The sequence below is a fragment of the Canis aureus genome, chromosome 21, assembly GCF_053574225.1.
Source record: "Canis aureus isolate CA01 chromosome 21, VMU_Caureus_v.1.0, whole genome shotgun sequence".
Lineage (NCBI taxonomy): Eukaryota > Metazoa > Chordata > Mammalia > Carnivora > Canidae > Canis > Canis aureus.
Window position 1 is genome coordinate 33,831,022 of NC_135631.1, and position 16,708 is coordinate 33,847,729.

General features: G+C 41.7%; 1 protein-coding gene across 5 annotated transcripts in view; it reads left to right on the forward strand.

The window, feature by feature from the left end:
- Window positions 1-16,708, forward strand: part of PCLO (piccolo presynaptic cytomatrix protein) — a 390,788-nt gene that overhangs the window by 315,386 nt on the left and 58,694 nt on the right. For all 5 annotated transcript variants that reach the window (XM_077863838.1, XM_077863839.1, XM_077863841.1 and 2 more), the window contains 5 exons: window positions 3,138-3,231; window positions 4,435-4,506; window positions 6,445-6,625; window positions 8,337-8,531; window positions 10,017-10,199. In XM_077863838.1, coding sequence (XP_077719964.1) covers window positions 3,138-3,231; window positions 4,435-4,506; window positions 6,445-6,625; window positions 8,337-8,531; window positions 10,017-10,199 — 725 coding nt within the window. The remainder of the gene's footprint in view (window positions 1-3,137; window positions 3,232-4,434; window positions 4,507-6,444; window positions 6,626-8,336; window positions 8,532-10,016; window positions 10,200-16,708) is intronic.

Consider the following 16,708-nt stretch of genomic DNA (forward strand, 5'->3'; position numbering starts at 1 on the left):
GAAATTGATGAATTATTCATATTTTGTGAGACTAATCAATTGAGTTCATGTAGCATATGTTTACGAACAACCATTCCGTTTCCCTCTATTTGAATCATGGTCCTGCCAGTTAATAAGTATGCAGCCTTTCCAGCATACCTTAATTCTGCTGAGCTTCATTTTTTCTGTCCTGTCTCACAGAATTGCCATGAGGATTAAATGAGTAAACACGTAAGAAGCATTTAGAACTCTGCCTAGGAAAAACTAAACATTTAATGAATGTTAGCTCTTTTTTATTTTTATGTGCTTACGTTATAAATTGTTTTTCATACATAAATTAAGAACTTTTTGCTAAATGTGTAAGTGAAAAAATGACTAAAATATGCAGGTGAAAAATTATAACAATTATTTATATTCACATTAAGAAAAGATGATATCTTTGGAAGGCATTTTAATAATACAGACTATTTTCATATATATTGACATATCTAGAATTTCAGTGAAAGTACTTGAGTTTGCATTTAACACTAATTCCCACCTTTTTAAAAAGTTATAGATTTCACTTTTCTTCATTGATAAAAAATGTATTATCCCACTGTATTATGACTCTTGTCCTTATGTTTCCCCACAATCTCATTACCTTAGTAACAAAGTCCAAAACAAATAGAAGCTTTAAAACTCATGAGTTTTTTTCTTCTGAGTTTTTTTCTTCTAAGTATACCTGCCTAGAGAAATAGGCATGAATTCTAAAGTAGTAACCAAGGCTTGCTATTATCTTCAAAGTGGTCACATCCATTCTTCCTATGCCATCATAAAAATATATATATGTATATAAAAAACATAAGATATAAAGAACATAGATTACCAAAGTTATTTTGAATTTTATTGTAGAATATTTCAAACTACTGAAAATTATAGAAAATAACTAACAAATACCTGTGTTCTTGCCTTTAGTTCTATCAAATTTTAATATTTTGCTCTATAGGCTTCAGATTTTTTTATTAAAATATATTTTATAGATACCCCTGAAGTCTTCTGAAACCATTCCCTTGTCCACCTGAGATAACCACTAACTAGAATTTCTTACCTATAATTCCCAAACTCTTAATGATTTTTATACATTTATTATATATATACATGTATTCATAAACAGCTTACTATATTATTTCACATGATTTTAAGATAATATCCATCTTGATATATAGAGATATATTTCATTCATTTTAACATTTTACTATTTCATTAAATGAATATATCATAATGCATTTGTATATTTCTTATTAATATGTTATTAGAAACAATGTTTTAGTGAATGTTTTTAAACACATTCCTTGTGCACAGGTGGGAGAATTTCTCTAAGGTAGAAGTGAAATAAGTCAAAGTAGAATTTTCTGGGTATTTGTGTACATAGATTTAAACTTCACCAGTTTAAAAAAAAATAAAAAATAAACGTCACCAGTTTTATCTAAAAACTGTGTGCAAATTTATACTGTGTGTGGCCTATGAGAATTCTTGTTTCTTTAAATCATTGCATATACATTTTCCCAAACTGTTTGCAATTTATCTTGAATGCAAAAATGGTTAAATCCTGCTTTTATTTTTATACAAATGAGTTGGTTAGAAGTGAGAAGACTGATGCTTTTTCTTAAACTGGATTCAATTCACAGTGGCTGACACGTGAGGTCTTGGGGAATCCTAAATTCAGTGGTTCGCAATCTACACATTAGATTTACCCGAGAGAGTAAAAAAAATTCTGATACTCACGCCTAATAGGAGATCCTATTAAATCAGGATATGCTTGGGGGTGCAAGGCTGGGAGATCTAGACGTGGCAGTTGTTGCTCTACTTCGAAGCCTTAGAACTCAGATTCCTAGGTGATCCCAATATGCAGCCATTGTTGGGAATTATTGTCCTTCTGCATATGGCTGATAAGAAAGAATAAAGCAAAAGAGAGAAGAAAGACATTTTAAAAGTGAGTGGTGAGCTAGAACTGGATTCTCAATAGCTATGTCTAGAATGGATAGGGTAAATTAGTGCCTGGGAAACAATAGGATGCATTCCAGCATGTGGCTGTGCTTGAGAGCGGGGACTAGCAAGAGTTAGTAGTCAGCCCTTAGTTGGGAATACAACATCAAGTCAAGGGGCAGGATCCAATTCATGTAGAAAAGACAATTTGCAAAATCAAAGCACATGAAAGGACTCTAGATGAGTAGGTTGGTTTTCAGGGCTCTGGTGCCCACCAGAACTAAAGTATCATCTAGGACCTGAGCTATAAGGCTAGGCAGAAAATTTGGGGAAAAGGCAGTGAGGATTGGATAAAGGCATTGTCTGTATGGGTAACTTTGATAATAGCAAACAACAATAATTCCAAACCCACCAGCTGGTTGAGTCAGCTATAGGTGTTCTGTTTGTTTTAATTAGAATAGGTTTGGGTTATAAACTTCTAACTGTTGCTCAGATGGAATGGAAAAGTCAAGGAAAAATTCAAATGCCCCAAGTTATAATGAATGAGGAACTATTTTGATCTGGTTCATAATGGCTTATCTGGGCTATTGACATAAACCAAGAAATTATATTGAATTGCTTTATAACTAAATATCCTATTTTACTAAGAGTGTCAAAATATGCTTTAAATATAAGGTAACAAGTGTTCATGGAATCTCAGCGATAGTAACAAACATTTCTCATCCTTTCCTCATCAAAACAATTACTATGATTTTGTATAAGAAAAAAGTGAAAGAGCATTTATTTGGCTTTGCAGATATGATTAGAAGTAAAACTATTGGAAAGCTAAATACCAAGTTATTATTTATGGGGCAAGAAGATACTGATGTTACCATATAGTTCATGTAATTGTCTCCTGCATTCAGGAAGGAGAAAGGCTCTAAAATTATGGTATAGTTAGAACACCTAAAAGCTTTTCTTTAAAAACCACCTTTTGGGCAAATAAAACTAAAGGCAACCAACATATTTTTAAATTGTCATTTTGTATTCAACTTAAGATAAGGTTTTAGACAGGAAGGTGATGGGATGATTACAGAATGATTTAGAACAAAATATCATCTTAAAATGTCTGCATGCCCTTCTGGCTGACTATGAAGAAATCAGTTAAGGTAAATAATCAAGATAACTCTTTTTTTTTTTTTCTCCTAATTCAGTGCTGAGTACAAGAGGAGGACTAAATATGTTCAAAAAAGTCTTAATCCCGAGTGGAATCAAACAGTAATTTATAAAAGTATCTCCATGGAACAGGTATGCAATGATATTTTCTATGTGACAGATTTAGACTAATGTTAAGAATAGCGATGACAAAATCATTGCAAGATAGTGGTCTATCAGTTTTGCCTCATAAACAAAAAGAAATGAGTAAAATACAAATAATAAATGTAGCCAGTGAAAGAAAATGGATACAGTTCAAAGTTACCATGAGTTTACACTGTTAAAATGTGTGCATTTTAACAAAGCAGCCAAAAAATATAGAAATAAGACCAGTGTAACCTTTTTCATCAATTATTGCAAAATTTAAATATTTCAACAGGCTGGGCCACATTTATCATATTTTGAGGAAAAGTATTTTCCAACTGCCTATGTATTTTTTAAAATTTTGGCCAATCACTTTCATTTTTTTTCAAGTTTTACTGAGATGATTGACATAATACATTGTATAAGATTATGGTATACACCATAATGATTTGATGTGTATATATTGCAAAAATAATAGCTGGCAATATTTTGACTTTCACAAATAATACACAGAAAATATTCAGTGTGTATAAATGTATTATTGCACCAGGCAACATTTTAGGAATTCATCTCTTCTCTAAATCAAGACCTCTTAAGAACCTCAGAATTATGGGGCTAAATCTATGGGCCAAGACATACAGATGACTAGCCTAAAGGATTTTAAAAGAGAGATTTTTTATTAGTCCTCGGAAAGTTTATAATTTGATTACGAAGTTGAAGCTAGGTGCAAAGTGTAACCTGGGTTCTTGAATTTAAAGTAAGTTAAATTTTGAAGAATAAAAAATAAAATAAAATAAGTTAAATTACCTGCAGAAATAAGAGAATGCTATGGTTTTTTGGTGATTTACTAAAATCAAAAAACTAAATATTTTACCTAAATAACCTAGACAGTTTTGCATCCTACAAATTCCATGTATTTGAAGAGCATTTATAGATTCTGCATTTTATTTATAAAAATCAAGGGAGGGGATTTAGAATAAGAAGAAATTAGTAAAAGTTTGAGGTCACTTACGAACAAACACTAGGTTCGACCATAAAATCACTCATATTTTATATAATATTCAATATAAGCCCACATTTTCAGATGAAATTTGAAGCCTTCTGACACAAATAGAAAGAATTCAAGGAAGTGAAAGTCAATGAGTCTATAATAGAGTGTGATGCAAATGTATGATGATATATGGGTTAATGACATTTTGATTTAAACTGTAGCTCAAGAAGAAAACACTGGAGGTGACGGTCTGGGATTATGATAGATTTTCTTCCAATGACTTTCTTGGTGAGGTGAGCATCTGATTTCCTTTTCCTTATTTGCTTTCACTATGAACCAGCAATCAGAGCTTGTTCCAAGCATATTTCTCAAGTTTATAAAATAATCATTTTGGGTAAAGTTTTGTTTGGTAGATAGGACATATTTCCTGATTTATTCCTTGAATGGATGAATAATAATTTGAGAAATGGTTTTCAGTCTACCATTTGATGTACTTTATAATTAATTTGTAGATGAATTATAAATTCTTTTGATAGGAGGTATATAATCATGCTGTGAATCCAAATTTGAGATAAATTATTATGAAATGAGCTAGATTTTTAAAACACATTTTCGGATATTTAATTGCTATTCTTCAACTGCATGTATCAGTGACTTGATGTGACATTCTACATCTATTTCTTCTAAGTGTCCCATGAAAAATCTCTCAAAATATTTTACAAGGCAAAACTAGAAGTAGGAGAAAGCAATAAAAAAACAATTTTATGTTAGGTCACATGGGAATCTAACCTAATCATGAAATCTGGCAGAGTGATAAGATCCTGTGTTTTTTTATATCTATCATATTTCAACAAAATATATTTTACTTAGTAATCTTTACTTAAAGCATAAGTTATGAATTAATGTTAAAAAATAGAGCATCTCCAAAAAAAAAAAAAAATCACCCAGACGATATGACGTCCCTTCCCAGAAACAACAGCAAACAGTTGTGTGGTCTAGGTGCCATGAGACCTTGTCTGGTTCCAAGACTCTGCACTTTTCTTTCCCATCAAAACTAGACCATTTGACCTTCACTTGCAGGCTCCATGCTGGTACAGCCACTGAGACTAATCTCCATCTTTGGATAGTTCTAGGACGCAGTATTATATCTAACGTCCCATTTCAGTAAACTGATTTATTGTAGTCCTTATAATGTATTGTTCACATGAACCTAAAGCATATATCCATTATGTTGGTTCTCATTTTTTTATATCTCATCAGATCTAAAACGCCAGCAATTGTAAAATGCACTATTACTCATGAACTCTAAGAAAAAAAATGGTGCCAATTAAACCATAACACAGTACTTTTTTCTCATCATAAATGGTTAGTCATATCCTTATTTCAAATATGAACTGAAGTAGGTTTTAAATACAGGGAATAAGTTAGTAATTGCAAATTACCCATTCTTTTTATCTTATCCATCTCATATCTAAAAATCGATCTTTAAAAATGATATTCAATGTTAAAAGCAAAAGATATCCAAGGGTAGCACTGAAATGTGTTCATTTAACAAGAGATAGCTTTCATTCATAAAGGAATGGAGTTGTGACTCTACATTTTCACATCATCTCCAAATAATTTAATTAATAGTCAAAGATTTTATACAGTTCAGTTTAATCAATTCATTTATTTTTTAAAAGACTTTATTTATTCATGAGAGACACACAGAGACAGGCAGAAACGCAGGCAGAGGGAGAAGCAGGCTCCATGCAGGGAGCCCGACGTGGGACTGGATCCTGAGTCCTGGGACTCCAGGATCACGCCCTGGGCTGAAGGCAGGCGCTAAACCGCTGAGCCACTCAGGGATCCCCTCAAATGTTCATTTAAAAAAACATTATTTCAGAGAGAGAGAGAGAGTGCACAGCGGGGAGGTGCAGTGGGAGAGCAGAGCAGAGCCCAGTGTGGGGCTCAATCTCACAACCCCGAGATGATGACCTGAGCCAAAACCAAGCGTGTGACACCCAACCGACTGCACCATCCAGGTGCCCCTAATCAAATGTTTATCAAGCATCTACTATGCACAAGACATTGTTCTCAATGTCATGTGTAAAGAAAAATGAGGAAGACAGCCTTGTCATCCTCAGAGTCATACCATATCTTTTGACTTACTTCCTTGAGTTAAATTTCAGATCACAGAAAAAATGAATGAATTATATCAATTTCATTGACTTACTACATTTTTTTTTCAGGTATTGATTGATTTATCTAGCACATCTCATCTGGATAACACCCCTAGATGGTATTCTCTCAAAGAACAGACTGAAAGCATCGATCATGGCAAGTCTCATTCTAGTCAGAGCAGCCAACAGTCTCCGAAGCCATCTGTCATCAAAAGCAGAAGCCATGGTATCTTCCCTGACCCATCCAAGGGTAGGAGATATTTCAAGTAGAAAAAGCTTTTATTCTATTTGTTCACCCAGTAACTTCCTGAATATGAATGCCTGTATATTTAATATACTTTAAAATGTTGGATTCTACTGCGAAGTATGTAATATAATATCCTGCAAACAGTAATGGACATGGAATCAGGAAAAATGAGCGTTAGTCTCAGATCAGCGCATAATTAGGTGTAGGACGTGTATGACTTTGTGATCGTCGCCTGACTCTGGTTTTCAACCAGCACAAGGAACGAGGAGGTTGGGCTGTACGAGCTGTTGGGTTATTTCCAGCTCCCGAAATCCATGATAATATGATTTCACGAAGAAAAATAAAAGTCCTCGACAGTCCATTGACCATACTTACCATTACCATTTATGCATATTTCTTCTCATCGTTTAAACCCGTTTTTTTCATAGGTATATTCTAACTCATATATTATATATGTAATGTATGCACACATATAATTTTGCACCCTGCGTTTTATTTATATCAAGAACATTTAACCCATGTCATCAAAATAATTGGTACGTTGACATTTACTTAAACCTTTGGCCTCAAGCTAATTCTGTAACTTTTCTATAAACTACCATCATCACATCTGAAAAAAACGTTGTCCGTTGGATTTGGCAGCACGCACAGCACCCCCTCTGAGCGAGCTTTTCCCTGGAGAGGTTCGTTGCCAATTCCCCACAACTTGAATCTTCATCATGAACCGAGTTCTGCCTGGACCACATAACCGTGTCCTGTGCCGCGTAGACATACCGACCTATGTATTCTAAGTCTCGGCTAGTGTTGTCAGTGTGCCCGAGCGCCGCGCCCGGGTCTCCTCCTCCCAGGAATGCACCAGGCCCAGGGGCTGCGCCCCCCGAGAAGGGGGGTGGCAGGCGCGGGCCCCGGGGAGGGGCGCCCCTGGCCCAGAGCCGCGCCTCGGGGTCCCCTCGCCAGGCCCGCTGCGCCCCGCCTTGCTGCCTCGGACCCCTCGCCGGGTCCGCGGCGCGGGGCTAGTGAACGGCCTGGGCCGAGCTTCTCTGCACCCCGACACCTCACTGCGGGCCCCAGCGCGCCCCTGCCTCCCCCCTGCGCCCCTGCCTTCCTTCGGGCCGCCCGGAGGCTCACAGGGCCGGGTGCCTGCCCGCCGTCCGCAGGCCGTCCGCCTCCACCCTGCCCGCCGCGGCCCACCGCCCGGAGCCCCCCTCCACCCCGTGCCCCTGCCGCCTCCTCGTGGAGCCCCTGGCCCCCCCCCGGTGGAGCCCCTGTCTCCCCCCCCCCCGTGGCGCCCCTGCCACCCCACCGGCGCCCCCGACCCCCGCGGCGCCCCCGCCCCCCCCACGCCCCTGTCCCGACCCCCGCGGCGCCCCCGCCCCCCCCACGCCCCTGTCCCGACCCCCGCGGCGCCCCCGCCCTCCCACCCGTGGAGCCCCAGCCCCCCACCCCGCGGCGCCCCTGGCCCCTCCCCGTGGCGCCCCTGCCACCCCACCGGCGCCCCCGCCCCCCCCCCGCCCCTCCCCGCGGCGCCTCTGCCTCCCTCCGCGTGGAGCCCCCGCCCCCCCCCCCGCGGCGCCCCTGCCTTGGTTCGGGCCGCCCGGAGGCTCGCAGGGCCGGGTGCCCTCCCGGACCCCGCCGCCGTCGGGCCTCGGCTCCCGGGAAGGCGCCCCGCGTCCGGCCGCGGCCGAGGCGCTAACCCCGCCCGCCTTGTGACCAGACATGCAGGTGCCCACCATCGAGAAGTCGCACAGCAGCCCCGGCAGCTCCAAGTCGTCGTCCGAGGGCCACCTGCGCTCGCACGGGCCGTCGCGCAGCCAGAGCCGCAGCAGCGTCGCGCAGAGCCACCTGGACGACGCGGGCGCCGCCATCGCCGCCGCCGAGGCCGCCGTGCAGCAGCTCCGCCTGCAACCAAGTAAAAGCCGCCGATAAACCCCGCATGGCCGCTTGCGCCGCCCGCCCGGCCCGCCCCGCCCCGCCCGCTCCCCGCGCTTGGCCCCCGCCCCCCGCCCCGCCCCGCTCCGGCCTCGGCCCCGGCCCCCGGCCCCGGCCCCGGCCCCGGCCCCTGCCCCGGGCGGCCGCCGCTCGCCCCGCCTGCCCGCCCGCCCGCCCGCCCGTCCGTCCGTCCGTCTGTCTGTCTGCTGGCGCGCACTGCACTAAAACTGGCTGTTTCCCCGTCTGCACCCGCCCCCCCCGCGGCCCGGGCCGTGGCCGCCACGAGCGCAGCCGCGCGGGGTCCCCTGCGCCTCCCCTGCCCGCGAACACCCCGCAGAGCCCGCGACCGTAAGCCAGACGGACGCCGGCTTCCCTGGAGGCCCCCCAAGGGCACGGCCCCAAGGGACACACGCAGGCAGCCCCCCAGGGGCACAGCCCCCCAGGGGCACACACGCAGGTAGCCCCCCAAGGGCACAGCCCCCCAAGGGCACACTCGCAGGCAGCCCCCCAAGGGCACGCACACAGGCAGCCCCCCAACGGCACAGCCCCCCAACGGCACAGCCCCCAAGGGCACACACACAGGCAGACCCCCAAGGGCACAGCCCCCAAGGGCACAGCCCCCCAAGGGCACACTCGCAGGAGCCCCCCAAGGGCACAGCCCCCAAGGGCACAGCCACCCAAGGGCACAGCCACCCAAGGGACACACGCAGGCAGCCCCCCAGGGGCACAGCCCCCCAAGGGCAGGCACGCAGGCTCTAGAAGCCGCCGCGAGCCGGGGGCGCCCCGAGGCGGGGGGCGAAGAGGAGGGCGTCCCGCAGGCCTCGGCCCCCAGGGCGCCAGCCACGGTCACACGCCGCAGCCCTCCCTGCGGGGACTTCCTAGACTTGGGGGGAAACCGTGACAAAAGTCATGTCTTACATTTTCAAAAAGAAAACAAAAACAGAATATCGATCATATGTGTAGACCTAGGTGACGAGGCGTGTGACCCCCTTAAGGAGCACAGCGCGGTCCGCGCCGTTGGGCCTCGCCTTGTACGGGATACCGGAGAGTTTATGGGCATTTTCCCCTCTGGATCCTCACGCAGTCAGGGTATCCGGTGAAGCCCAACAATCCACCCATCCGAGTCGCGGTACTTTCATTTGCTTTCTGACAATTTAGTCGACCCGTATATCAAAACGTAAGGAGCACAGAGATTTTGCAAAGGGAGGTGCGCTTGGACTCCCAGGAGGCATTAGCCGGCCAACAGAGAGACATTGATGGTTCCCCCATCTCCCAAAGTCTTCTTTCCAAAGAAACAGCCAGTTTTAACCCCTTCAGTGCTGTGCATGTGGTGTCATCTTGGCATTCGGGAACACAAGTTCTTTAAAAAGAGCGAAAGATCACTTCTGTTTGCATGACTAACATGTAAGCTGGTTCCATCTGAGGATACATACTCTGGGTTTCCATTTCACCCACACCGCCACAGCAGCACATAAGAGCGGTCAGGCTAATCATGCCAGGAAGCAGCACAGACACAGCATAGCAGGCGTCCTCCCCATTCAAAGAACTCAGTCTGATAATCTGCCTCCACCAGCCAATGGCAACCAAGACCAAAGCCAGCTAGCCCTCAGGAAGGTGATGTCTGATGGACCAGTCAAGCCAGAAGGAGGTGAGCAGAAAGGCGCTATTCAAAGCACACAGCAAGAACGTCCCCCCAGTTTAAAGCCCTCATCTTTTCATTTTTAGAGATTGTCTGATAAAATATGTTTATCCACTTCTTAATGTGCTTTTGTGGGCATGGCATTTCAGGACTTCATCATCACTGTGTAAGTCCCCAGATCAGTCCCATAATATATTGACTACAGTGATTTGTATTTTTCTATGCACCGGGCATCTTTTGACTTCTGTTGGGAAATAGATTAACAATATTCATATTTGCAGAATGGAATGCATGCTACTAACCTAATCTGTTCAAGCATGACTATAAATATGTTGCATTGTGATAAAAGTTTAAACTGCTCAAAATTCGAGTTAGCATACCGGTTGGAATGTAGATCAGTTTTTGTTGCATATTATTTCAAGTGTAACTTTTAAAAAAAAATCAGTGGATTTTGGAAATTCTTTAGAGGAAAGTAAGGGAAAAATTGTTAATGCACTAATTCACCTTTACATGGTGAAAGTTCTCTCTTGATCCTACAAACAGACATTTTCCACTCCTGTTTCCATAGTTGTTAAGTGTATCAGATGTGTTGGGCATGTGAATATCCAAGTGCCTGTGTAATAAATAAAGTATCTTTATTTCATTCATAAACCACTGGGTTCTGAGCCATTGTTATATGATGCAGCTTAAAATGAGTGTGTCAGTTTTTGCTTTCTCATTTGATTCCTTGCAATAGAGTATTGATAGTTCCCATTCCATTGCTAGTGAGACCTCTAACGATAGAACATTTTGGGGGCAGAACAAAGTTTTGTGTTGAAACATCATTAGCTAGATGGAAAATAACTACCAAATAAAAGCACCAAGCATCCATAACCACAGGAGTAAATAATGGTGTTGGGCTATTCTGGGCCATCGGTCCACCATGTCTTGCTGCCACATCTGATCTGCTCCACAATCTTCTCAGGTTCCTGGCTAGACGGGTGGGATCCTCTGAGCCCTGGTTGTGGAGGTGCATCCAAACTTGATTCCATAGCTGTGTTCAGAATGGAAAGCAAGTTTGTATCCCTCCCTAACTAGACCCCAACGTTCTGGGGCTTTCCCCAAGAAAGAGGGCCACTGCCAGTCACAGGAATCAAACGAGGGTGATTACAGAGTTATCTCCAAATTTGATCCAAAAATATTTCTAAAATAAAGGGTTTAAGCAAATAGGAGAGCTGTGCCCCCTCGAGTCTCTTCCCACCCTAAAATACTTGATTTAATGATTCTCTACGTGTCCCCCAATTACAATCAAGTCATATATTTTTTTCTATTGTATTTCCCTTTATTCCCCCAAACCGACCATTTTTAATACAGTCTTGTCCCAACCAATCAGAGATTCACGGGCAGTGGAAGACCTATGTGTCAGAAAGCATGGTGATGTTTTAGGAATTAGCCAGGTCACTGTCCCCTCTGCAGTTTGCCTTTTCTGATTAGGTCACTAGTACTTCCCAAAGGTACTTAAAATCCCGCCTCTCACCTTTTCTTCCATTTGAATAAATTCAGTTGGTTTCTCGGTGTTACTCATTTTTCTTACTTCAAATATTCCATAGCTATAAGTGTCACAGGAGTGAAATGCTTCCCTATTTCACTCTATTTTAAATCATCATGACTTCAGGATTACGATACTATATTTTGAATGATTTTTTTTTCTTGATGCGGTTCTTAAAATTTGTAGCAAAATATTTTTAATTCCCTTTCTTTGCACAATGCTGTAATGGATATTCTCACCCATTAGAAGGTACTGTGACTATCTGAAGCCATTCTGTATTGAAATAATCAAGATAACATAGGCTGCTTTCTTGTTTAATTTTGTACTGATGATAAAATGCCATTTTCTGTAATATAATTATTGTCCTGCTACTATAAATATACCAAGAATATAATTCAACCATGCATTTTGCAGAACAATTAATAGTCAACATGCTATAGGATTAAAATTATATAAAATGGTGCATAAAAAAGCTTGAAAAAGCTTTTAAAGCTTAGAAAAATTGGTACAAGATGTAAACATACAAAGAGCCAACAAGTTCCTTGTTTTAAATCTTTTTTTCAAGTTCCTTAATTTTAAGTGTTTAGATAAAAGCCTTCCATTTCAACCTCGCAGTCAAATTCATACAGTCCCATCTGCATTCTGATGGTGATGCCCTTCATCTGGACAGTTCTTCCCATCGCACCGACTGCTTTGTCACCCATCTTCTCATTCTCTCCCACCGGTTAGATGAGGTATTCATGGCGGATATTCTTACCCCTGGTTTCTGAGTGAACTATCAGAGGGCTGGGATAATGGATAGAACACGCAGAAAGTTCTAGAATTGGCAACCTGACCCTCATTCCCAGGCCTAAACCTTGGCCGCTTAAGTGCATCGGCTCCTTTGAAATCACAGCCTCTCATTTCGGTGAAAACAACGTCATCCACATACTTGGTATTTATCACTTAAGCTCTCAGAACTGATTAGAAGTTGCTAGAAACGATGTCAGAATGCGATGTAGACTTGCCCTCCCAACATGATCCTTTCCTGTGAAGGCTTGGAATCCAGCTGCCAGACCAAGGGAATGACCCCTGTGCTGCGTGAGCCTGGGGCAAGCGAGTCGCAGAGGCTGGGTGTGCATCTGAAGTCTCCTCCAGCAGGGGGGCCAGTGTCCCTAAAGAGCCTTTCGAATATTTTTTGTGAGCTTCTCAGCAGATTTCTGCCTGAAGTAGCATAAAATATGGGTCAGACAAGAATTACGGAGCGAGCCAGAAAGCTCTCTGTCCCCCTGCAGGTTTAGCTGTGCTAGGAAACCTGAAGAGAAAGATGAGACAGATTGTGCCAGATAATCCTGATGCCTAAATGACCCTTTTGTATTTAGAAATCCCTGGAAACTTTTTTTTTTTTCCAAACCGGTTGGTTTGGCTGAACACAGGCTCCACCATTTCAGAAGGTGACAGCCACAAGGGGGTGTGGGGGTGTTAAAAGTGGTCCTTTTTTCAAAACCATACTCAAACTGAAACAAAGTGAAGCATTCTTACAACCTTAAATAGTAACTTAGTTGACCTCAACTACATTTTAGGTGCATTTTGAAATTCCTGAGTTATTTTTGTTTGGTACTAAGATTGTATGTGAATTTTAAACTTAGTAATACAGGTTGAGGAGAAATGTCCCTCCACCCTGGGCAATGAGGTCAGAGCCATCAGGATGGGCTGGAGCGGGTAGGTGAGCAGACCAACGGCTAAATAAGGTGCATGAGGGGATTAGGGTAAAGCATTCCCGGGTGTGGCCCAGTTGTAGGAGAAAGGCCTGAAGCTCCTTCTGCAGACCACTGCTGGGAACTCCACTTTCAATAAGGCTCATGTTCAGCACCTGTCAAAGAAGAGTTCCAAGTCCCCATGTTGCCGTGGTGAACTCTTACTAACCGCCACCTGTGGGAGCTGCTGTCTTGGGCAAGCCGGTGGGGTGGACGCCGGTGGGGTGGAGGTTGGTGGGGTGGAAGGCGGTGGGGTGGAAGGCGGTGGGGTGGAGGCTGGTGGGGTGGAGGCTGGTGGGGTGGAGGCCTATGGGGTGGAAGCCTATGGGGTGGAAGCTATGGGGCTGAGAGGAATGTTGGTGACCAAGGGCAGTAGCTAATCGGTGTCCTAATCTCTCCTGACCAGAAGTAGGTGGTCACTTTGGGTCAGAAAGATTTAGCATTCTCTGTTTCTGGGAAGGACAGGGTTGGAAAGGAAGTAAAGGAGAAATCAGAAGAGAAATTAAAGTGAGGTCATTTGGAGGTGAAGTCTTCCACCACGTATGTAAGAGGCTAATAAAAACAGATTTGCACTCCTCATTTCAATGTGTTCCTGTATAAAAAAAAAAAAATACTTAGATAAAACTTTGGGTAGTTTAGAATAAAAAGAAAATTGAAACTGTAATGATATGAACACAGCAAACATCCAACAAAATCTGAGGGAATCCAATTGGATCATCTCAGCTTTAAAGTTTTCTGCTTGTTTCTCTGGGGGTGAGGGTTTTCTTTGTTGTCTGTGAAGATCAAAATGCTCTTCTAAAGTTTTTCTTTTGTTGTTTTTTTTTTTTTATTTGCGTTTCCATGTTTTCTTAGAATGATTGATTACCCATTTCCAAATTTTCCTTAGTCATTTGACATTCATTGCCAGGAGTATCTCTACTAGCCATGCGGAGCCATAGAGAGTAAATGTATAGCTCTGACCAGGTGACACCGTCTCTCGTTTGTGGACGTTTATTTACAAAGGTGAATCCACTGATCTACCATCAATAGGTGCTTTTGTTCTTTTCCAGTAAGAGCTGTGGGTCTGCACCAAGCCATCCACATGTCTGGTTCACACTAGGGATTTATATGTTCATTTCTTCTGACATGAATAGCAAGACCAACGGGCCAAGTATCAGATTTGCCTTCAATATCACTGCACCTTAGTCAAATGATCTAGCTCTAGGCCTGGATGTGACTGTGAATACATGATCTGATTTTAACATGCCAAAGTCCCTTAAATGCTGCTTATGACGTAGCTTTCCCAATGTTCAACTTAATTTTTAAGATACAAATTATTTTCAAAAAGTTAATTAATCAAATTACCACCAGGGAGGCAGGAGCCTGAGAAAATGAGACAGGCAAATGCTGATGGAGGAGAGAAATGAGAAGCATGGAGCATGAGAAGGCAGAGGGGGACACAGTGTGGGACCACAGAAAACATGAGCCTCTGCCTGGGAGTGTTCCCCTGGGTAGGAAGGATCATGGAACTGGGGGAAACACTACTAAGGAGAGGCAGACGGATATCATCTGGCTACTTAACAGTATTGCCTAAATCTGGATATCTAACTACCCATGAATTACTTTATTTTTTCCACTTTTCATCTGCATGTACTACATTATGTAAAACCGTGATATTTCACCCATTCAGCATTGTGCAAGAAAATGGGGTGGGGGTGGTGAAGAGAGGGGGGACTCAGTTACTGGGATAGGAGGAAAGGAATCTTCATGTGTACTGAACCAGGCTCTGAAAATATCCTCTCTTTCTTTTTATTTTATTACTGCATTGAGTGTGTAAATTACAATTAATTGTTGAGCCAAAAAAAAAAAAACTTACTGATTTTAAATGGAAACATGTCAGAAATGCAGAATTTTGATTGGGATGTTGAGTTTTTTAGATACAGGAATAGTAATAATGTAGACAATCATAGCTTTATAACAATGTATTTCAAGATACTCTAAGATAACTGAAGATTTCCATGAAGATACTGAAGACTAAAATTTAATTAATTAATTAATGAATTAAGTGCATAATTTGAACAATGTCTAATAAAAATATTGATATTATAAATCAAATAAAAATGGATAAACTTTTAAGAAGAAAATGCTTGATAAAAGAAGCATGGGACCCTTTTCTAAATCTAAAAGCAAAACAGTGGAGTAAAATTTCTGCTATATTTGTTTTTAAAAGAATAAAAGGAACAAAATCCACTTTTCATCATTTGAAAATAGGTCACATTATAATTTTACCTGATTCTCTCTATAAAATGTATTTGGAATCTGCATAAATCTATAAAAAGTGGACTTTTTTACAGTATATAATTTAAACTTCTTTATATATGGATATATGGATCTATTACATGCTTTTAGTTTGTTCATTTGTTCTCATTGCTGATGACATTTCATAAAGTGAACAAGTACTGAATCCTATTTTGGCTTCATCCAACTATTGAGACACCAGCAAATTAAAGACTTTATGTAGAGAAAAACCCATTTTTAGGAGAATGTGCATTATTTTATGCCTGCCAAATATCATTATTTATTGTGGGTTTCTTCATACCATAAAGTAGCTTTTTAAAGCAAAAGTAGAACAGACAAGAATAATTTTTTGATATATGTCATTTTTAATTCACACCTTCTCCTTTGTAGAGTTGTAAAGTTCAGTACAGAACAAATTCCAAAGCTAGAGAGGTTAATAAGAATAATATCAATAATAATAAATCTTTTTTAAAAAAGGCTAAAAGCTTGATATTTTTCACTGTAACCATAAAATACAAAATGAAAGGCACAACAGAATAGTCATGTATATAGTGATTTAAGATGACTATCAAAGAAATCTGAGGCTACTTGGGTTCTACACATTTTCATACTTAATTTTTCATTTCTATTATGGTAAATCTTAGACCAGTAATTCTCAAGGGCTCCCCGGGGCCCTTTCAAAGGTTTACCAGGTCGAATACAAGAATATTCAGTGTTGCCTTTTTCCCTCTCATTCTGTCTCATGTACAGTGGGGTTTTCCTGCATTTACATGAGATGTTATGACATCATTGCTTTGAAGGTTAATGGAATATATGCTTATCATTGCTTATTTAAAATTTTTCTTCATTTTGAATATGACAAATATTGATAGCTATAACTCAAAATAAAGTTCTTTGGAGAATTCAATATTTTTTAAGTATGTGAAAGCGGTCTTGAGATCAAAATGTTGAAGAGCCACTAATCTATACCTATTCTA